General features: G+C 35.9%; 4 protein-coding genes across 10 annotated transcripts in view; 1 reads left to right on the top strand and 3 right to left on the bottom strand.

Moving 5' to 3' along the window:
- Positions 1-677, top strand: part of LOC104793198 (B3 domain-containing protein At2g33720-like) — a 1,414-nt gene extending 737 nt beyond the window's left edge. The window contains exon 2 of the mRNA XM_010519513.1: positions 23-677. Within this exon, the coding sequence (XP_010517815.1) occupies positions 51-629 (579 nt within the window). The 5' untranslated portion in view covers positions 23-50 and the 3' untranslated portion in view covers positions 630-677. The remainder of the gene's footprint in view (positions 1-22) is intronic.
- On the bottom strand, positions 4,415-5,867 carry LOC104709183. The gene is made up of 3 exons (XM_019232931.1): positions 5,418-5,867; positions 5,104-5,235; positions 4,415-4,996 (listed from the first exon to the last, which is right to left on the bottom strand). Exons 1-3 carry the CDS (start codon positions 5,865-5,867, stop codon positions 4,415-4,417), a joined length of 1,164 nt encoding a protein of 387 aa, XP_019088476.1.
- Positions 6,110-9,175, bottom strand: LOC104793191 (histone deacetylase 6-like). Its single transcript, XM_010519501.2, has 5 exons — positions 9,080-9,175; positions 8,969-8,998; positions 7,623-7,729; positions 6,526-6,651; positions 6,110-6,442 (listed from the first exon to the last, which is right to left on the bottom strand). Exons 1-5 carry the CDS (start codon positions 9,119-9,121, stop codon positions 6,313-6,315), a joined length of 435 nt encoding a protein of 144 aa, XP_010517803.2. The 5' UTR covers positions 9,122-9,175; the 3' UTR covers positions 6,110-6,312.
- Positions 13,400-22,723, bottom strand: LOC104793149 (BTB/POZ domain-containing protein NPY2-like). Of its 7 annotated transcripts, none has more exons than XM_010519458.1 (6): positions 22,513-22,723; positions 16,813-16,911; positions 16,133-16,418; positions 15,767-15,836; positions 14,267-15,430; positions 13,400-14,136 (listed from the first exon to the last, which is right to left on the bottom strand). In XM_010519458.1, the coding sequence occupies exons 3-6, from the start codon at positions 16,192-16,194 to the stop codon at positions 13,552-13,554; spliced, it is 1,881 nt and encodes a 626-aa protein (XP_010517760.1). In that variant the 5' UTR covers positions 16,195-16,418; positions 16,813-16,911; positions 22,513-22,723; the 3' UTR covers positions 13,400-13,551. The 7 variants fall into 7 exon arrangements, with proteins under 7 accessions (XP_010517760.1, XP_010517752.1, XP_010517777.1 ...); XM_010519450.1 differs by lacking the exon at positions 22,513-22,723 and adding an exon at positions 17,926-18,010; XM_010519475.1 differs by lacking the exon at positions 22,513-22,723 and adding an exon at positions 17,926-18,010 and having other exon boundaries at positions 16,133-16,325.

Below are 23,047 nucleotides of genomic sequence, written 5' to 3'. Positions count from 1 at the left end.
TTTGATCCAATGCTTTGGTCAGGTTTTACAGTTTTTTTTCGATCAAGGATATGGATATGGCTCCCATTTCAGCGTCAAATAAGACTTTGGTCACCCTGGATCTGTTTCCGAATGACAAGACAGATGATGATCCGGAAGATGCGTCAGACAATAAGCAAACCGAAGAAAACATAAACCTGGCGCCGTTGAGGTTTATGACGGATGAAGAACAAAGAGAAGAGGTGCGCCACAATGTCTCAACAAAACTAACTCTCTACACCGATCCATGGACCATCAAGAAGACATTGAACAAAAGCAGTATTGGCTATCTAAACCATCTTTTTCTGAATGGAAGCATCGTGCTTAGCGACATTCTGAGATATCTCCCTATATCTGATAAAAGGGTAGTCGAAGAAGGCCCTGGATTAGCAGTCGACGTGTATGATGAAGACACTGATACTATGCACACTCTGGTTCTTAAGAAACGGCCCAGGTGTCAAAGCTATATTCTCGGCAGTGCATGGCGTAGGGAATTCGTCGTGAGAAAAGATTTGAAGATAGGCGATGTGATTGGAATGTATTGGGATCCTTATGAGTCGAAGCTTCACTTTTGTGTGCTTTCTCGTTCACCCATACAAGAGTTAATATGATCATTTACCCCTTTTATGTATAATGTATTATCGTTTGATAATAATAATAATCTGACAATTTACCCCTTTTATGTATCACATTTACTTATTATAATTTTTTGTTTGATATTTTCACTTAGATCACTTCATCATAACATTTGTTTATTAACTAATAATATAAATATCATAAATAATATGATTCTTGTTATTTAATACTATAATTTTTCATAACTTATACTACTAATACATACAAAAAAATTACAAAGTTGCCTCTGTTCATTATGACTTTTCATTTAATATTTTTTAACTTAAAGTTGAGTCTTTTTCGCATAATATTTTTAGTATAAGTTTTCATTTTAATGGTTGTGGTTTTTAGCTAGCAATTATATATGTTTGATATTTATGTAGTTTTAGCACTATTAATTATAATTTTTAATTTTATTCTTCGAATATATTTTTAAACTATGTTATTACTTCCAAATAATTTTATAATATATAATTATATAATTCTAAATTTAATGTAACTTTCTTTGAAATAATTCCTCTGCAATATCGCGGGGGTATGAGTCATAGTAATAATAATAATAATATTAATAATTTATACTATTAAAAAGTAGGAGCTACCAGCTTCTAAGGTTATCCACATAGGATTTACAATAACAAATTAGGAATAACCACTTCACTATTTAAGATTTAAAAAAAAAATATAATAATTTTCTATATTATTAATATTTTTTAGAAAAAGTGACACTCCGGTTTCAGGAATATGCGGAGAGACTTAAAAGAATTAATTTATCCACCTATGTCACCAAAGTGCAATTATCTTTTCGGTCAAAGGTCCTGAGAAAACTCCAAAGTTAAGCGTATTTGAGTTTGAGTAGTTTCAAGATGGGTGACCTTCGAGGAAGTGATTGTCGGAACGGTGCGAGTGAGGACAAAAGATAGGGAAAAATCATTTGTTGATTTGTAGGGACGGTAAACAAGTCTTTAAAGCCTCCCAGATGTAGCAAACTGACCGTCGGATATGGATGAGCTCATGGGTTTAGTGAGAGGACATGAGGCCCATTAAAAAAAATGGGTCCATGGGCTGGGAATGGACATGGAGCCCATAGAGAAGTGGTGGTTGGAGCATTACAAGTGGTATCAATCGAACCCAAAGATAAGTTATGTGTATTTTAAAACAAAAAGTAAATTGTGTGGTACTTTTAAACAAAAAGGTTCTCAATTATTCAACGGAAGAAAGTGAGGAATTAGACAAGGAAGAAGAATAATACAAGTATAACGAAGAAACATATAGTGATAGTAACGATGAAAACTACCATACAAAATTGACAATGAAGATGAAGAGAAAAAATATAAAGTTTAAATGAAAAATACAAAGACATAAGCGTTCAATTGAGTATGAAAAAACAGAATTTGTTCATGATTCTTTTGATCAGATTTGATTTTTAAACACAATTGATTTTTTTTTTAAATTAAGTATTTGATATAAAATTATTGTTTTAATAGTAATTTAAAGTTTTTGTAATATAAAATGAACAAAAGTGAAAGCCTGTGGAGAATTTTGTGTTGTTTATTGACCTTGTGAAGTTTACAATATATAGGCTATGACTTACAAGAAAGAAGATCGACTAAAGATATACAGAATATTCACATGAGATACGATACGTGATGAGCAAGAGATATGAAACTTGGAGAAGAATGTCCGGTTTGGATTTGATGGTTCGATCCGATATGAGTTTGATGGTTCGATTTGATGGGTTCGATTTAACATAATATTTTATAACTATCAATTGTATATAATTTCATCTAAATAATTCAAATAAAAATAATAAGGTACATATTCCCTCCCTTATAGTATCACATATTTTATAGTTCGTAATTTAGAGGGGAATATTGAAATTAGAATTTTAAAAGATTTTGTCGAATTTAGGAAATTTTGGATTTTGAGAGATTTCAATGAGATTGTATGATACTTTGGTGGATTTGTTATTATTTTTATTTTAGAAAAGAAAGATAGTTTGTGATTTGGTAAGATTTATTGGAAGATTTTAAGAGATTTACACACACAAAGGCAAATAAGGTTCATCGACTTCTCAAACACAAAAGTCATGTCTTATAATTATGGTTTCAATGGACAGCACAATATGTTTGGAATATGATTTTTCAAACATATTCAATATTGCAGAGGAAAACTGCAGAAATAATTATTTGGAAACCTTGAGTGGACACAATAAGTTTCAAGGGATGAATAAAGAAAATGCATTAGAGAAGACGGTGGTGTACTGGTGTTGAATCTTATGATGAGGTCAATATATTGGAAGAAAACTCATTAGAGAAGTAATTCTGATTTTGAAACTCACCTGCTTTGTTTTTTTTTCTTATGCAGTGACCTGGAACATTACTTGCATTTTTCACAAGGCAACATGAAACAACAGAACTCTCCAAAGAAAGTATCTTATATAAGCAAATCTATCTCCAGAATTTCTATTGTTTTGTACTCTCATGTATGCTTTATGTTTTTAAGAAAATAAAAAATACTACTTTGATTCATTGGATTCTCTTCTAGACTAGACGGATTCCTTCCAGAACCGAATGGATCTGTCTGTTTCACAAGTAACAAAGACTGATTCAACCGGCGAGTGCTCAATCCACTGCGGTGTACCGTTATGGTTTGAAGGCCATTTTGCCACTTTTTTCTGCAGTTCTGGCATCCCATCTTACAACCTCATTGCTTGCTTCATCTATGGAGATTACAAACTCTTCACTTTCGTTAAAGATTGCCTGCATAACACAACAGTGAAGATCGTTTAGAATTAATCGGACCCAGTGAATATTTTCGTCTCAAAAGGTCTAGAGAATTGACTACCTGAGACCGCAGTTTTATTCGCTTTGCTCCGAGACATTCCTTTACCATTCGACCTGAACCTATTTCCCATAACTTAACCGCAAAATCCTTACCAGATGAGAGTACAAACCTAACAAAAGCCATATGATTAATCAATTGTTCTGCAAAAAAATCTATTGAATCTTCTTCCTACCTTTGATCTTTAGTGAACACTGCGCTTGTGACCTCTGATTTTCCATGTGCACCACTAATGGAACGTATACACTTTGCGCTGACCCCGTCATAGAGTCGAATAGCTCTTGAGAACTGTTTTTTTTTTTGAAATCCTTCAGAATAACACATATAGAGGTGAAATTGTTTTCTTCTTATTTCTCACAGTTTTCAACTAAAGAACTATCCAAAATCTTTTAAAATCAATGTTAAACACTTTTACAAAAAAAATTGTCAAATTTGAATAACACTGGATTTTATAAGATTTTTATAAATTTCTAATTGAATAACAATATATTCTAAGTTACTTTGACTGATTTTAAGTAAATTTCAAATTCAATAACACTGGATTTGGATAATGATTTAAAAATCACGAATTGAATAACGGAAGATTTTAATAAAAAACCAGAATCTTATAGTCTTCAGACTTCACTTTGATCGGAGTAGAAAGCATAACATAACTATGTCTTCCCATGTTCTTTTAGTTTTTAGACTTTTATAGGAACCGATGGGTTAAAAGCCGTGGAACCGAACCGAACCGAACCAAACCGAACCAAACCATTAACGGAATGACATTTACATTTCCGGTTATAACCGAATAGGAACCGAAACCCCGAATTGTGGTCGGTTGGGTTCGGCCCGGGGCTACCTCTTCCTCTTAATAGGGACTGAATCACATAGTTTAAAATAACATAACAATAAATGGATCATACTTTTAATGTTCATGTGAAAGAATGAGAGTGACGAATTATGGTGAACGCATATGTTTTTGTTGTTTCCTAAGAGCAGTAAAGTGAGCAACAATCTGATCATAGTCTGGAAGCTTAGGATGAACATGCTTAGCTTCCTTTAAACTTATTTCTCTATCTCCTCCATTACCCTTTTGATCCGGCAACATTGTAAACACGTTGTACACTATATGGTAACAGTGACCACATGCTCTCCTTTGACGACTTCTCTTTCCCTTGTAGTAGTACCTCCAACACTCCATGTCTTTGGCTATTGGACTGCTTGATGCTGATGATCTTGCTTTTCTCCTTGACCTCCTTCTCTCTTTTCTTTCTTCGTCAGTCTCTTTGAATCTGAACACGCTCTGATCTTTTTCCACCACTTCTTCCTCTATGAAATAATCCTCATCATCACATGCTTTTCTCTGATCCCTTGGTGCTTTACCACCACTATTTTCTTGCTTTTCATTTACATCCCCATCCGTGAGAGTGAACTTATACACGTCTGCCTCGCTATCAGCCTTTTGTGATGCACACTCTGGCTGATAAGAATCCGAACCCATGACTTCTTTCTCTTCTTCTGCCTCCTCGCTTTTTAGTACCTACACACACCAAGAAGTACCAATGTACCATATTACGTACTCGCAAGTCGCAACTCCAACAACATTAAGAAGCAAATAAGATTTTCTATAGTGATTCAAAGAGTCACCTGTTTGTGAAATTCCGGAGTGTATTGCAGTGCCAAAACTTCTAGACGAAGGCCGTGCTCCGCTGCTATCTCACCCAACAGTTTGGACTTGGCATCATACGATACTGTGGTCATGGAGAGTTTCTCTATAACCTGCATTTGAGTATATACATGCTCTGTTAGGTTTTTGAGGTCAGAGATGTAGTCTTTCTTGAACCTTAAGCAAGACGAAATAACACTAGAAGTTTCTTGAATCATAACGAGTTTTATACGAGTTCGGTGTTAATTGACACATAAAGAGAAGCGAAGAAGATAAGCGAGAAACATCAATGAACCTGAGGGTTGACACAATTGCCAGGCAGAAGATTAAGAGCCGTATCCACAAAGTGTTGCCCATAACGCGCACCAAAAAGAATCCTCAAGGCTCGTAGCTCATGCAAGTCTCCACATCTCGCAGAGGCAAAGACAAGTGTTGAGACGGCTTCGTTGATGCCATCAGGAAGGTCTTTACGTCTCCGAATGTAGGAGAGGTTGAGGAGGATTATGCCGGAGAAGTGAAGCAACAAGTGGTAGAGAGACATGAGATTCTCATCAAGGTAGAGCTGTTGAGCCCTATGAAGAGCACGGTCTCGTTCACCAATGCGAAGCAACTGAGCTATGTCGTGTCGATAGTGTGTTGAAATAGCGTATTTCTTGTTCTTGAGCAGCTTTAAACGACATTGAAGCTGTTTCACTACACTCTTACACTTGGATGTCTTTCGCCATCCAAACAAAAAACAAAACATTATTGTATCGTGTTCTGTTCGTTTGTGTCTCAAGCCTTCAAAGATGAACTATTGAATTTGCTCATAATGAGTTAACAGAGGATATGAGAGTTTGTAGGAGAGAGTGGGGGTTCAATCATATGATTGTGGGGGAAGTGGGATCGACGGTTATTTATTTTATTTGGGGCACATAAAACGTACTTTCGAATTTGTTTATTAATTTGTAAATTCTGCGTTGGAATTATGAAGCTATTGTTTAAACATTTGTTCGAAATTTAACTTTTATTAAACTCACACTAATTTAAGTGAGATGATAATTAACGTAATATAAACCTCATTGGCTATCATGGAACCAAGAAAAAACACAACAAGAGCTCAGTATACGACATTACATTATCTTCCCTAATACATCCAGAGAGACTAAAAGCAAAGACCAGGTAAGAAGAAAAAGAGAGGTAATTGGTGCTCAGAGTTGGGGTAAAGGAGGGGCCTCGCCAAATTTAAGAATGTAAGCAGCCTGGTGAATTGGTCTCAGCTGCAATATGATCTGAGCATCAAGATACGCCTCGCAGCAGAAGCACCATACCGACAAGTCACTGTGCTTCCACATAGATATCAAATATCAGTTGGCATTAAAATAACTAAGGAAGAAAGAACAAATGTAATGAGAAACATGTACCTATAACTGAGTGCGAGGCAGTGACCAGTTTGTTGATGATGCATAAGCATGTGCCTGTTCACGAAACGGCTGCATAGAACCTCTTTACAACAAAGGCATAACCAGTTCTCTACTGGATTTTGGCACCTTATACACATTAGAAAGTAAGATAATTGAGTTCATACAAGAATGATGTCCAAAATCAAATATACTGCCAACAAAAACAACAAAAGCTTTAATATAGTGCTTGAAATTGTATTAAACATCCCTATCTTTTCATATGTTACACTTCAACAAAACTCACAAAGCGAAAAAGTCAATTCAGAGAGACAACGATGGAACTGATACAAAGTTAACTTTTGTTTGAACTGTTGATAATTGGGTTAATACAACAATGATGTCAAAACTGCCAACAAATCAATCATAAGAACTTTGGTACAATGCTTGAGATTGTATCCCTAAAACACTCTCTACGGCACAAAAGTATATTATTCTATCTTCAACTTCAACAAAAATCAAAAAGACAAAGTGCCAAATCATACATTTGAGCGTTTAACTGTAGAGAGAGACACAAAGATAAAACTAATTCTAAGTCAACTTATGTCATGTGCAACGACCTCAACTCTAATGCTCATGTATAATTAATTTTCTCCCCTGTATGCAAGTGGTCGTCCAGGGCTCCAGGCTACAATTCAAAATGCATCAATCTAAAAGAATGATGACAAAAACAATCACAGGCACTCCACAAGCACAAGAGGTGCAGTGCTTTAGATTGTTTCCTCAGATATTCAGAAATAACTAATCAAAAATCACAAAGCAGAAGAGTCATTTTAGTCTTCAACTGCAGAATATGGAACTGATTCTAAGTTTAGTTATGACTTTAGCTTAGCTCAACTCCCATAGAAACTTGATTCCATGGCCTATTTGCAATTGAATGTTACACTACTTACTCGTTCAGGGCTACAACTCAAATACAACAATCCAAATACTTGTTCAGGGCTACTTCTTGAAGACTCTAACATCTTCAAGAAACAACAAGCAGGAACGTGTAGAGAGAAAGACCTAGAAATCTAATTGATTCTCGCTAACCAGAACACCAAATCAAGCGTCTCCGTTACCTTGAACAAGGAGTATCAGGAGTTGGTAAGTGAATCAAATCGGAAGAAAGAGAGTTCAAGTGATCACAAGATGTACGAGCTTCGACCCAACCCGACCCGGCTCCGACCATCCAGTNGAACAAATGTAATGAGAAACATGTACCTATAACTGAGTGCGAGGCAGTGACCAGTTTGTTGATGATGCATAAGCATGTGCCTGTTCACGAAACGGCTGCATAGAACCTCTTTACAACAAAGGCATAACCAGTTCTCTACTGGATTTTGGCACCTTATACACATTAGAAAGTAAGATAATTGAGTTCATACAAGAATGATGTCCAAAATCAAATATACTGCCAACAAAAACAACAAAAGCTTTAATATAGTGCTTGAAATTGTATTAAACATCCCTATCTTTTCATATGTTACACTTCAACAAAACTCACAAAGCGAAAAAGTCAATTCAGAGAGACAACGATGGAACTGATACAAAGTTAACTTTTGTTTGAACTGTTGATAATTGGGTTAATACAACAATGATGTCAAAACTGCCAACAAATCAATCATAAGAACTTTGGTACAATGCTTGAGATTGTATCCCTAAAACACTCTCTACGGCACAAAAGTATATTATTCTATCTTCAACTTCAACAAAAATCAAAAAGACAAAGTGCCAAATCATACATTTGAGCGTTTAACTGTAGAGAGAGACACAAAGATAAAACTAATTCTAAGTCAACTTATGTCATGTGCAACGACCTCAACTCTAATGCTCATGTATAATTAATTTTCTCCCCTGTATGCAAGTGGTCGTCCAGGGCTCCAGGCTACAATTCAAAATGCATCAATCTAAAAGAATGATGACAAAAACAATCACAGGCACTCCACAAGCACAAGAGGTGCAGTGCTTTAGATTGTTTCCTCAGATATTCAGAAATAACTAATCAAAAATCACAAAGCAGAAGAGTCATTTTAGTCTTCAACTGCAGAATATGGAACTGATTCTAAGTTTAGTTATGACTTTAGCTTAGCTCAACTCCCATAGAAACTTGATTCCATGGCCTATTTGCAATTGAATGTTACACTACTTACTCGTTCAGGGCTACAACTCAAATACAACAATCCAAATACTTGTTCAGGGCTACTTCTTGAAGACTCTAACATCTTCAAGAAACAACAAGCAGGAACGTGTAGAGAGAAAGACCTAGAAATCTAATTGATTCTCGCTAACCAGAACACCAAATCAAGCGTCTCCGTTACCTTGAACAAGGAGTATCAGGAGTTGGTAAGTGAATCAAATCGGAAGAAAGAGAGTTCAAGTGATCACAAGATGTACGAGCTTCGACCCAACCCGACCCGGCTCCGACCATCCAGTCTTGCGTTTCATCTGCAACTACCTGATCAAGAGTCTTGATTAAGAAAACAGTGACAGGGGTGAGAGACTATATCGGAAAAAGAGAGGACGGTTTTGAGGTTACGGGAGGAGAAGAGGAGGAGGACGGCGTTGATTTGTTCGCCATTGATAGAATCGCCGGTGAGAAACCAATTTTGACTTTTTTTTTTTTTTGACTCGGTTGTTTATAAGACTAGTAAAATAAATAATAATTCACGTTTTCACAAAATCAGCAAATTCACGTTTTCAAAACAAAAAATTTGGCAACCAACTATTATTATTATTTTTTTTTTGATAAATGAACCAAGGAGTAAATTTAATCCACTCACTTTTAATGAGTTTATAAAATGGTGATGATTTTTAGGCTAAGAAAAGAGAATTTTGTAAAGAAATTACCCCAAGTTCCGACTCCTTTTGTGTATCAACAAAAATATTAACTACACTATTATTTTGTTCATGTTTCACCTATGGTTAAAAAAAGCTCATGAAGCTGGTGCTTTAAACATCACAAATACTAGGGTTTCGGTTTGGTTTGTTCGAATTGAACCGAATAAATCGACAAATTCGGATTTTGGTTCCGAGAGAGGAATAGAGAGTTAGCCGATCGGATGCAATTAAATTGGGAATTCGGTTTCGGATTAATCAGGTTCGGAATCTGATTTCCGATCGGTTTTCGTTAACCAAGGTATAAAAGTTTATTAACACTAAACCTAATCACATTCACTCCGGAGCCAACTCTCTCAAACCCTTGTGCGACTCAAAGGCGATTCTTTCGCTGTGAACACCAAACTCCGACTCACTGACTTTTCTTCATCGTTTCTTCTCTCCTTCTCGTAATCTCTTCTTCTATTGCTCTTCTTCGTCTTCTAACAAGTATATCGGCGGTGGAAAATCAGATTTGGTGAACCCTAATCCCCAAATCGAAAAGGTAGACTCTGGTTCCTTTCAATCTCTGTTCTTATAATCGAAATGGTTTAAAACCCTTGGGTTTCTGTTAATTTGTAGTAGCATAATCTCGTTAATCTCGGATTTAAAACAAAAAACCCTAACCCTAAATTTTTCAATTCGATTTATTTTCAAAATTTTGTTATAGTTTCTTGATTTCTTCTTATAGGTTGTTAAATGTAGTCCTGTTGTTTTTAGTTTTGAAGTTTTAAGATGAAATTAACCATAACCTAAGGTTTCTGTTAGTCGATTGAATTGAGTAGACTTTTCTTGATGGTTTACTTGTTTAAACTTCTCTAATGCTAATCGACTGTTATGCTTTGCAGATGGAGGCTGAAGATTACAACCCTAACGTCGAGAAGGATGGTGAAGAACCTGTTATCATAGAAGGAATTGGTCAGGATGGGACTGCTCAGGCTGAGAAGGCTACGACTGGGAGTAAAAGAGCAAAACTAGACTCTGGTCTACCACCTAAGGCGAAGAAGAAGTATCCTAAAAGGGCTTAGGTCTGGCAACATTTCATTCAAAGGAATGAGGATGATCAATTCAGCTTCTGTAAGTATTGTCAGCAACAGGTTGGGTGTGATACAAAGCAATCAGGGACTAGCGGGATGAAGGGTCACATAGATAGATGCAAAAAGTTTAAGGAGTTCAAAGAGATGGAAAATCAGACTGCTTTAGGTGCTGATAAGAGGGGGGGGGATATGATGGTCATTAAGTATGATCCTAAGCTTTATAGGTTATCTGTTAATCAGATAGTTGTTATGAATGAGTTGCCTTTTTCTTTTGTTGAATCTGAAGGGTGGAAACGTTTATGTTTAAACTTGCTGCCTATGTACAAGACTTTCTCAAAAAGGACCTCTTCTAAGGACATATCTGGAATGTTTCTGCAAGAGAAAGAAGAGTTGAAGCACTTGTTTGGTGTTGAGCAACAAAGAGTTTCTCTTACCACGAATATATGGGTTTCGCAAACAACCTATGTCAACTACATGGTGGTGACTGCTCACTGGAATGATGAGAATTGGGCAATGCAGAAAAGGATACTAAGCTTCAAGGTAATCACTGATCACAAAGGAGACACGATTGCTGGACAACTTTTGGATTGTTTAGAGGAATAGGGGATCAAGAAGGTATTTTCAGTGACTGTTGATAATGCTAAGGATAATGACAATGCTTTGAGGGTTTTTAGAGACGAGTTGAGGCTGAGAGGAGGAGAAGCTTTAGTCACAGATGGTGAATTCTTGCTTATGAGATGCTGTGCTCACATCCTCAATCTGATTGTGTCAGATGGAGTGAAGAAGGCTAAACCTTGTATTACTGCTATCAGGAATTCAATCAAGTATGTGAGATCATCGTATACATGACTGAAGTCCTTTGCACTTAGGTGATAACTTCAAACATTTACTTCTGAATTTTATTGAAAGCACATACTACTTTAGCTTTTAGTCTAATTTCTCTGTTTTCTCTGTTTATTGATTAGGTGTGACACATGAAAGGTGTGTAGAGGCAGCTTGCCTCTGGATATCATTACCAGGTGGAATTCAACTTACCTTATGCTGACTCAAACTTTGAAGTTGAGAGTAACCTTTCAGAAGATGCTGACTGAGGACAAGTTGTATGAGGATTATTTCAATGAAGAGGATGAGAAAACCAAACAGAAACGTGATGGACCACCAATGTTTTCTGATTGGGAAGAGGTGTCAAGGTTAGTCAAGTTCCTGAAAATCTTTTACAACTGCACTTTGACGTTTTCTGCCTCTACATACATCAGTGATTTCAACTGATGCTTATAAGCACATAGTGAACATTGAGAGAAGTCTTATCACTAGATGTGGAAACAGTAATGAAGAGGTTAGAAAGCAGGCTCATATTATGAGGGATAAGTTTGAGAAGTATTGGGATGGGTTGATGAATATGAATCTGATTGTTATTGTTGCTAGTGTTTTAGATCCCCAGAATAAGATGCAGTTTGCTACTCTTTGCTTTGAACAACTTTATGGTAAGAATACAATAGAGTTTAGGAAGCTTAGTAATTCAGTTACATGTGTGATGAAACAAATGTTCTCGGAATACAGTTTGAGACTTCGCAAACCTGTTGAGCAACCAGAAGAGGAACTTCCATCACCTATAATAGCTGACTTATCTGATGATGATGACTGTGAGGGTATTGATTCTTTGTACAACAAGCTGGTTAGATCTAAGAGACCAGTAGAAGGCTGCAATGAGTTAGATATCTACTTAACTGAGAAGACAGAGGTTAGAGTGGAGAGTACTTTAGGTTTTCCTTATGATGTCCTCTCATGGTGGAAGTGCAACAACCAGAAGTTCCTTATCTTATCTGCAATGGCTAAGGATGTTCTAGCTATTCAAGTATCCTCTGTTGCTTCAGAATCAGTTTTTAGCACTAATGGTCGAGTCTTGGATTCATATAGGAGTTCTTTAACTCCTTATATGGTTGAGGTTATGATTCTCACTCAACAATGGCTTAGGTGCAACTTCAAAGCTGATGATGAAGTTGCAAACATAACACAAATGATGGAGGATGTTGCATTCTTCGAATCCCTTGGTAAGTATAACATTTCTGTTTATATACATATCTTCATACCATCTTACTTCTAACACTTGTTTATTTCCTAATTCAGATTCTCGGAATGCACATACTCAATGAATCTTCTTTATATAAGTTGAGTATTTGTATTTCAATCTATGTATTCTTGCTTGCTACTTGATAAGATTACAAGTTCTAAGGCTTCTTTGTTTTCAATGTTTACAGGTAATCATAGGCTGTTTTTTTGTACTTTTTGATGTGTAAAGCAACATTAACATAACTATGAAAATCGGAAGTGGTAGCTGCTCTCTTTTGTGGTTTTTGAGAAGGATTAGCAACAGCATGCACCATGCACAACCTTGATATGGTATTGATTCAATAGCTTCTACCTTCTAAACAATGAGTTGGTATTGATTCAATTCTACTAAAACTGTTATTTAGGTCTGTAATGTATGGGCGCATATGGTCTGTAATGTATGGGTGCATATGGTCTGTAATGATGTCATACACATATACGGATGAGCTAAGCTCAATTTTGTTTGCCTACTTCGGTGCAAAAAGATCCGAAGTAGTGTTGTTCTCGATAACATTCAGAATACTATATTATTCATATATCCGACCCGATTACGCCGAGTTCCGATTAAATTTTTGGTTCAATTCGGCAACATTTCTCAAAATCCGAATAACTCAAAAACCGATTAACCCGACCCGAATAAACCGAATATTCCGAAACCCCATGGCTAGTTTTAAAGCTCATGAAGGTAAGTTTTGTTTATGTCTCAAATGATTTAAGCTCAACGTAAGTTTCAAAATGATGAATAAGGATTGTGATTATGATTATTCTTTTTTCAAAAAAAAAAAAAAGATTGTGATTATGCTTTAACTACGATACAATTTTTCATTTTTCTTGTATAACTCTAAATATCTCTTATAATAAAGGTTGTTTTGTATCAAACAGATCCAAAAACAAAAAAACATCAAAGAAATTACAGTTGATTTCATATAATCTGACGTGATACTGAAGATAAACCTAAGTAAAACATGTTTGTAAAAAACCTTGGTCATCAAGAAACAGAAACCCTCCTAGTCAAGCTTCTCGTTGCGGTTTTTGCAGCTTCTTCGCCAGCGTTCATAGATCCAAGACTCTCCGACGAATCCGACCCACCCCCACCTCCTCCATTGTTCTTCTCTCCTCCTCCTTTGCTTTGCAACTGCAGCTTCTTCCCAAAAATCTTGGACTTTATCAAGCTTCTCATTTTGCTTATCGCTGTGACCCCTGCTTTGTCCATGCTCTTCCTCCCACTATCCTCCTGCAGTTTCAGCGCGGCTATCTCGCTCTTCAATGCTCTCATCTCCTCTTCCGTTGCAACCGCTTCCCATTCGTCTTCCATGACCGTTGGCACTGATCTTGAGCTAACGTAGGTCCCGCAGCTGCGTAGCTCTCTTGCCATCCCTCTGGGCAAGTCAGGTGTGCTGCTTCCAGATGAAGCAGCCGCTCTCACTTGCTCAAAGAAGAGAACTTGGACAACCACTCGTAATGGGAGCCTGTCGTTTTGCACAGCATGCATACACGCTTCTACCGATAGTTTTCGGCAATCCATCAGTTTGCATATCCTTTTCTTTTCTCCCTTTGTGATTCCTGGATGCTCCTGTATGTATAACCCAATATCAGGTAAACCAAACCACAAAACGAACAACCAAAAGACCAAAAAACACAAATTGAAACCAAGAGATAAATTGGATTGCCTCTCAAAATGTATGCCATAAAAGAGAAGCTACCTTCAGAAACATGTCAATGGCACGGTAGAGTCCATCATGTGCGGGTCTGGAGATGCTAGTAACAATCTCAGCAAGATCAATGAATTTAGATGCAGGAAGATTTGGATCTTTGGCAATTTCAGTAAGGTAGCTATCTATCAGTTTAACCACCATCAGCTTTGAAGCTTCAGATAATATCCCGGGTAGTTTTCTTACTTCCTGAACTTCGAACCCATCGTCATCATCTTGAACCTCTATCTCACTGTTTTGGTCTCTTCTCATGAACTCCATAACTATCTTCTGCACTAACTCCACATCGTACAATGTTTCGCTTCCTTGATGCGACTTTATCAAGAGTTCAGCCATAGAAGCTTCCTCCAGTTGCTGTCCTATTCTTCTTACAAGCTGTTCCTTAACCGGCTCTCCAGAGTTAACCATAGTCACTGCTTTGAGAAGTTTAAGCATGAAACCGCAGGAGACACTGTCTTTCTCAGCTGGAAGCAACCAAACAAGTGTCTCTATGATTGTCTTATGCTTCAACAAATCTCCTTGCTCCATCACACCCTTGTTAAAACCCAATAATCTTCTATAAGCATAAGCTTTCAAAGCTTCTCCAATCACTTTTCCACCAAGTCTGTATTTGGTTTTGATGTTCATTATAACCCTTTTGTAATAATCAATCTCTAGTTCGCACAAATCCTCCACCCACCAATCATGTGGAACTTCTCTAGCCTTGATTTGATCCGCCCCGCTGATTTCTTCAGGAAGCTTCTTTCTGTTATAAGTATATGACCACTCGACGTGGGAAACATCCACACAGACCTTACTGGCTATGGCATCAATGCAAAGGCTAACCAATTTGAGATCCTCAGATAGCGGTAAGAACGGTTTGGTGGTCTGAAGAACAGTGATGGAGTCTTTCCAGCTACGGAAGAGACTTGAGTTTAGGAACACATCAATCTTGTAGATCAGGTTACCTTTCTCGACTACCTCATGCATACCTAGATACTCAGCTGCACATCTGGTGGCCACAACGTTGTACGCACTTAGCGTTACTGTCATACCATAACAGAATTTTGCACATGTCTCAAAAGCAGTTGGGCCGCCGGGAATACCAGAGATATCAACCTCGTCCGTGCTTGAGAGCAATTTTTGTAGGCATGCACACTTCGAAAGTAGAGGAAACTGCAGAGGATAAACCAGAATCATTAAATATGCAATCAGTTTAGAGGATCAGCTCTGATAATCTCTTTGTATAAAATGCTAATACCGATAATTCATCAGATCAAAGTAATGGATTATGTGAAACTATAAATCTAAAATTAATGCTTGATGTCTGAACTGAAAACTGAAAAAATCTAAATAAATTCATCGCTAATGGTAACCTGTTAAAGTCTTTTCTGTGGGACTACCACACAGAGATTTGCACCTTAAGATGCACCATGACTAATAAAAACCCAAGTAATGTACATAAGAATGTGAGGACATAAGTCATTTATAGAACCATGGTATGGTACATACCTTATGCAAACAAAATCTTGATCCATCAACATTGACACTAATGTCACTAGCCAGTTCATTTTCCACGTACCTGCGTGAGATAATATCAACATCTAGAGTCAGCTATCATCAATTAGATACTCTGTTTATGATATTTTCTCTATCAAGAACAAGCTTTGAAAGAAAAAGTAATTCATAATGAAAGCTTGATCATAGCCTTTCGCATCATGATTCAATTTTATAGATGTTTTACAAGATGAGAGAAACTTCAGAACATATAAACATTAAACTAACAGCTGCAACAAACAAACAACAAGAGGAAATAAAAGGAAAGATCATTGTAGCAGCTGCAATAACAAGCTAAACTTGATCAAGATTGGCTATTACCTAGCATTATTCCCATCAGTTTTGAACGAATCTGGCTTCGAACTAATTTTCATGAACTTCATCTTCTTCCCCTAGGCGAAAAAACTCTTGAAGAGGTAAAGATAAATGACTTGCAAGAAGACCACCAAAAAAAGCCTCAAGGATCACAACCTCCACTTCTTCCAAATTAGTTAACCATAACCAAAGCCATTCCCTTAAATAGAAAGTGAGGATGTTCCAAGAACTGAGGGTGGGGACCAGAGATTGATACTTTTATGCAACTAACTTAACTTCTTCCCTTGGAGATCTAAAAGCACAAACACAGAGAAGGACCAAAAGGAAGAAAACAAAGCCTCAAATACAGAGAAACTGACTCTAAAACCAATTAGATTAGCAACATGATTCAAAACTTTTCTTTCTTTCCTCTTTATTAAATTGTTAACTTGTAGAATAATCAAATAAAAAAAAGGGTTCTCATTTCAATAGAAAAGCCAATTAGAGAAGCAGATTGCTTCCTTATACACTAGCAAAATGCCGTGAAGCACGGCCAAACGCAGCAACCAAAGGGGACAATACCGTAGCAAAATGTCTCAAGCACAAAATCGAATCAAGATCCACACCTTTAATCACTTCTGGTGTCATTCATTAATTATAATTAATGTAAATGCAGCTTAAGATGATGATTAAAAAAATGGATTAACCTGTGTGGTGACTGTGTTGTGTTTCTTCAAGTCTTCAAGTTCCAACTTTGAAGCACATGTTTCTGGTATTAGTTTAATCAACCGTAGAAGTTTGGGAACCTGCAAATTTAAAAAAAAAAAAAATTAAAAACAGCATCTCGGTATTAGTAGAAGTAAACCACCACAACGGTAGACAAGAAGCATCTTTTGTATCTTTTTTTTTTATCCTTTAATTTGTATTTATTATCTTTGCAATTAAAGAATAACCAAAGACTGCAAACTACAGGTGCTATGATCAATTTTAAGTTGACCCATTAGCTAAATCTAAGATTTTTACAAGAAAAAACTCATTACAAAGTTCAAAGTTGAATGCTTTATGTTAGAAACAGAGGGGTTTTAAATCACTGATAAACAAAACCCACAAAATCAAGCACAAACTGAAAAAAAATTCAGATGCTATGATCAGTTTTTAGTTGACCCATTAACTAAATCTGAGAAATTTGCTAGAGAGAGGGTTTATGAACCCTAAAACCCTAATCAACAAACCCGTTAAATCAAGCAAAAAAACTTCATTTTTACAAGTGCTATGATCAATTTGAAACTGACCCATCAGATAAATCTGAGAAATTTACAAGAATAATTCATCATACCAAACAAAGTTGAATGCTTTGGGGTTTAAGAACCATAAGACCCTAATTAAAACAAAACCCACTAAATCAAGTAAAAAAAAAAAACTGCAAATTTCAGGTGCTATGATCAGTTTAAAGTTGAATCTGAGAAATAGACATGACTAATTCATCACATACAACAAAGTTGATAGCTTTGGGGTTTTAGAACACCCAAAAACCTTAACTAACAAAACTCACTAAATTGAGGCAATGAGATTTCAAAATCAAATTGTGCTTGGAAAGAAACTTCGTGAACCAGCAAAAACGAAAAGACAGTTCCCTGAAACAGCTCTCCGTGTAAAAAAACCCAGAGAAACCCATTTCTCAAAGCTATCACAGTTTTATCACAGTTTTAAAATTCCATAAAGAAAAAAAAAAAAAAAAAATTAATACTTTCACATAGTTTAGAAAATATTATCTAAGTGTGTTTGAACTTTGAACATAAAACAGTGGAAAATTTTACAACCTTGAAGGTTCTCTCGGACGTTACACGCCGAAGTTCTTATTTTTCTTCTAAATTTGATTTCGTAAGTACAATATTTGTTTTTTTCTCAGTTTATTTAGGCACGCGAGTCTTCTTCTTTCTCTTTTCTGCTTTTGAAAATGGGTTGTTCTCTTTAATTATTTCATTAAATGAAAATGAGAACCTTCACGTCTTCTCTAAATTAAGTTAGTCAACATCTGTTAAAGGTCCCAATCATATTTTATATGAACACAATACTTTAACTATTTTTCTTCATATTCTCCTTTTCGTTTACATCGATTTATATATAGAAAAATATAATAAGAAATTTATATTTATCTAGAATAAAGAATACCTGACAACATACACAAAAAAATATGGACTATATCTAAACACAAAACACCTAAACTCTTATAGCTAGGATTAGGCATTCTCGTACGTATGGGCCGATCATGTCGCATGACCCCATCAACATCTCGACAGGATGGCGAAGAAATCTATTCCAAATGTGAATTATGATCCTAATGTCCTCTCCATTCAAGTATCTAACCATAAATTTCTTAGAGTAGAAAGAGAAAAATTATTAATATAAAATTGTTTGAGTTTCTTAAATATGGTTCAAAGTTTCTTAAATAAGAGATTTTAAAATCTTTGGAGAGAGTTATTACACTATCTAAGAAACTCATCAAATTAAATAATAATAATTGGATAATTTTTATTGTAAGAAACTTATGTATGTAACGATTTGGGCAATTAAAAGTTTGATTGTTGAGCCAAAAAAAACATAAAAAAGTTAGCCAACATCTAAAATGGTGTAAGATTGGCGAATTCTGTGTTATTCAGTTCTTATTTTCAGTGACTATTTAAAAATAGTAATGTTATTGGTTATTGTTTATAGTATTTGTAAATAATTTATAGTTTTTTAAGCTTATTGTATTTGAATTTGTGAGAAGTATTTTCTTTTTCTTGTTCAGATCGGAGTTTGAAATCATTCGACAATTGAATTTGGTCTTCAAAGAAACGTTGTTTGAAAATAGCAATTGAGAATAGATCGGATATAAACTGGAATAACCAAGACACGTTCCATGTGATTTTATGGAGCATTGCGTCTCTGACGGCCTTTCGTTGGGACGACTTAAATAGCCTTAAGCCTTGAATGGATATTACACGCAAAAAAATTTAACCATCAACAGACTATATTTGTAACGCTCGTACCCCACTATCTGAATCGAGCTTGTGATTCAAGGAATTGCGATGGAATAAGTTGTGATTCGAGAATTTAATCGAGTGTCCGAGAGGCTCGTGTGGATGGTATGATGAACTGTTGGAGATGGTCGAGTAGTCATTGATGTGTTGGCTAATCCGCGTTTAATTGTTTGAGCGTGAACGGTTATTGATAGTTATTGATAATGTGCGTGTAAGCGTATGATGGAACTGGCGGGAGTGGTTATTGGCGTTATAAAATGCGCGGATCTGACTTAAGTGACGGTTATTGGACGGTTTCTGAGAAGAGAGTGTATAAAATGGATTTTGAGCGTTCTTCTTCGTCACAGACGTTATGTGGTCGAGTTAGGACTAGAGAGAAAGGGAGAAAAAGAGAATTTATTGACATTTATAGAGAGAAATCAAGGATTAAGAGAGGATCGTCGAGTCTTATCGGTTGGTTGTTCTTGGAGCGATGATATTCAGCGGTAATGCGAATATGTGTCGAGAAGTGCAGTCACGCATCGACGATGGCGATGGCGTGTCAAAATTAAAGATCTACGAGTCAAGATTGGGTGGTATTTGTCGTGTTTCTGAGTAGCGGTTATCGATAGCAAGATCGACGATCGAGTTTATGCGTATTCGGGGATCGATGATGAAGATCGAGATTGGAGTTTGGTTCAGTATCATGGAATGGGGGTGATGGTCGTGCATGTTCGAGGCGGTTGTTGAGTTGTATCAATCCTGATTGACGGTCGGGTTTGTTATCGATGGTGGGCAATGGATGGTCGAGTTTGCCGAGCGGTTATCAAGAGCATTCGATTGGTGGTCTGACGCTTATGGAGAGTCATTGGTCAATGATCAAGTAATTGTCGATGATCAACACTTCTGTTTGCGATAACGAGTTATCTGGTATGGATTATCGAGGATCAGGTGTTGTGTCTGAATGTTCTAATGATCAAGGATCATGGGTTTCTGGGCGGTTATTGGTGGGGTAGTATGTGAGTATGTTCGGTGTGATGTGTATTCCGGAACAGCTCTCTTCGGACTTAGTCATACGGGGATGGTTAGCTGAGTGACTAAGTGTGACACTCTCGTTTCAGGGACATGCGGAGATGTTTAAAAGAATTGATTTGGCCAAAGTGCACTTATCTTTTCGGTCAAGGGTCTCGAGAGAACTCCACAATTAAGCGTTCTTATGGTGGAGTAGTTTCAGGATGGGTGACCTTCTGGGAAGTGATTGTCGGAAATGTGCGAGTGAGGACAAAACACAGGGAAAAATTATGTGATGATTTGTAGGGACGGTAAACAAGTCTTTAAAACCTCTCGGACGTAGCAAACCGACTGTCGGATATGGATGAACTCACGGGCCTAGTGAGAGGACGTGAGGCCCATTAAGGAAGGTAGGGCCATGGAATGAGAGTGGACATGGAACCCATTGAGAGGTGGCGTTTGGGGCGTTACACTAATCTCCAAGGAGAAATGTTGGATGAATCATTGGTAGCTAATACATTGAGAATGTTGTGATCGGAAGATGGTGCAAAGGAAGATCTGAGACTTCAAATGGGATTGGGATGGCGTTCGAGGAGTCATGCGCATCCGAGTGTTCATCAGGAGCGATTGACGAACGAGTCTGCTTTTGCGAAATGCTAAGGTATTACTATTTACTCACTTTAGCCTTGTTATTGCGTTTTTGCTGGATATTTGGGATGAATTAGGTTGCTAGCTCAAATCTGACTGTTTTGAGAAGTTTCTGTTGCGAAGTTGAATCGTCGCAGGAAGTTTACCGGAATTTTACTCTCCGGCGAGGCTGTGTTTTCTCTGTGTCCTACGGTCGAGCATTTAGAAGCCGGGTTGGGACATTTCAATACCACTCTATTTTTCGGACACACTACTAAATCCTTTACAGACCAAATTTATTTTTATGTAAAAGTGGTGTGTTGTTGATTTGCCGCAGATAACTTCTATAATTGAAGAATCCCCTATATATTAATAAAGAAGCATTTTCAACAAAATGCTGATGTGTCGTCGCCAGAGCGATTTAAAGATTTAATTTTAATTAAACATCTCAAGATAAACATATTTACAAAAATAAGTTTTTTTTTTGACAACAACATACAAGATTAAAAAAAAAAAGACTTATTTTTGTGCCATTAAAATATATAAGACTTATTAAATGTGCCATTAAAAATAAATCTTTTGATTTATTAAATGTGCCATTAAAATATATAAGGAAATCTTTATTTTATTATTATTTACATAAATGTGTCATTAGAATATATAAGGTAATGTTTCTTTCTATTTGTTTTTTAAAATGAAAGACTTCATCAACTAGTAAAAAAAATATATATAGTTAATAATTTAATTATCATTTTCATAACATATTTAATGATTTAAGTAAATTACATTTCATAAACTATCAAAAAACTTATTCATCTATTTAACTTTTTGAAATATAAAACTTATTCTCCAATTTTAAAAAATTTGATGACTATTCAAGTACTCTCTCTGTTTCACAATAAGTGTCATTTTGACACATTTCACACAAATTAAGAAAATATTAAAATATACATATATGCCCTTATTTAATAAATGTTTAATGGGTTAATTTTGTTATAGATTAAAGGTAAAACTAGAAAATCTAATGAAAAAGATGCATTGAATAATGACACTATTTGTGAAACAAAATAAAATTTTAAAATGACATTCTTTATGAAACAAAGAGGGTATATATTAAAAATTAATTATTACAATAATCTTAAAAATAAATAACATTATCATAATTATCACAATATTTAACATTATATTTCACATTTCACGGGTGAAATATATTTTTACACAAAATAATTATATGTAAATTTGAATTAAAAAAATTATGTGTAAAATTATTATTATGACACCTTAAATTCCAAATAATAATTCTTGTAATAATTTTATTTGAATCGATTTATCCCGCATATAGTGCGGGTTATTACCTAGTGATATATAAAAAGCAGCCCAATTCACAAAAAAAAAAAAAAAAAATCTGCCCCTACTACAGCTATTCAAACACAGTATAACGGTCAAGACAATGTTTAGGAAGACAAAAATGAGAACGTTTTAAACTAGTTAAACAGAGACTCAACATTTTAGGAAAAAATATGGGGTTTACGTTAGGTTTGATAAGGTCTCACTCAAGAACTTATATAAGAAAACATGACTTTAAATATTTTTCTCCATGTCTTTCAGATTATAAGTATTTATACATGTCAAGAATCTCGATCCTGGAATATAGAAGATATACATGAATCAAAGGTTTTTAAAAATTTATCTTAAACGAAAACCAACAAACCCAACCGTACCCTCCAAAAGAGTTTCGTCCTCAAAGTTCTGGAGAAAAGGACTTACATCTTCTTTGATAGCTTCTTCCCATCTTCTTTGTCTGTGTTGTCTTCATCGCAGCTCGTCCACGTTCAAAGGGTCGCTTCCCGTGGCTACCTAACAACCACTCCTTATCACGACCAAGCAGCACATGAAATGAAACTCGGATCCTCGACCAGATGAGAAGTGATCGGTGTAGCTTATTATGTTCCCGACGTTGCGTAAAGCCAACTCTAGATTCTAGTATGGCATGAATGGATAAATTGGAGAAAGTGAACTTTTTTCTTCTAGATATATAAAAAATAGAGATTTTGATACCACAAAGTGGTACGAATAAAAACCGAGAAATATGATAAAAAAAGGTTTTGATACCACTCAAACGTCCCCACCAATTTTTTTTTTTAATAATAATAATTAGACTAGTAGTCTCATACCCACTAGACATCTAACCATAACCAAACCAAATCAAACAGCGGAAAATAACCAACAGATACCACTAACCAGTAAATAATAAAATAATAAAATAGTAATTCAATAACTCAATCCAGCAGAATCATAAACC

Source organism: Camelina sativa, chromosome 1 (assembly GCF_000633955.1).
Source record: "Camelina sativa cultivar DH55 chromosome 1, Cs, whole genome shotgun sequence".
Classification (NCBI taxonomy): Eukaryota; Viridiplantae; Streptophyta; class Magnoliopsida; order Brassicales; family Brassicaceae; genus Camelina; species Camelina sativa.
The sequence above is the reverse complement of the archived record's forward strand: the minus strand, read 5'-3'. Positions and strand labels throughout refer to the sequence as shown.

Coding starts and splice junctions, on each gene's coding strand:
- LOC104709183 (XM_019232931.1), bottom strand. CDS start 5,867: ATGTTTTGTTTTTTGTTTGGATGGCGAAAGACATCCAAGTGTAAGAGT. Junction 5,236..5,417: donor GCAATTGTGTCAACCCTCAG/GTTCATTGATGT, acceptor ACTCAAATGCAG/GTTATAGAGAAACTCTCCAT. Junction 4,997..5,103: donor CTCCGGAATTTCACAAACAG/GTGACTCTTTGA, acceptor TGGTGTGTGTAG/GTACTAAAAAGCGAGGAGGC.
- LOC104793191 (XM_010519501.2), bottom strand. CDS start 9,121: ATGGCGAACAAATCAACGCCGTCCTCCTCCTCTTCTCCTCCC. Junction 8,999..9,079: donor CCTCCTCCTCTTCTCCTCCC/GTAACCTCAAAA, acceptor ACTCTTGATCAG/GTAGTTGCAGATGAAACGCA. Junction 6,443..6,525: donor TGCCTCGCACTCAGTTATAG/GTACATGTTTCT, acceptor GTGGAAGCACAG/TGACTTGTCGGTATGGTGCT.
- LOC104793149 (XM_010519458.1), bottom strand. CDS start 16,194: ATGAAGTTCATGAAAATTAGTTCGAAGCCAGATTCGTTCAAAACTGAT. Junction 15,431..15,766: donor CAAGATTTTGTTTGCATAAG/GTATGTACCATA, acceptor TATCCTCTGCAG/TTTCCTCTACTTTCGAAGTG. Junction 14,137..14,266: donor CCATTGACATGTTTCTGAAG/GTAGCTTCTCTT, acceptor TTATACATACAG/GAGCATCCAGGAATCACAAA.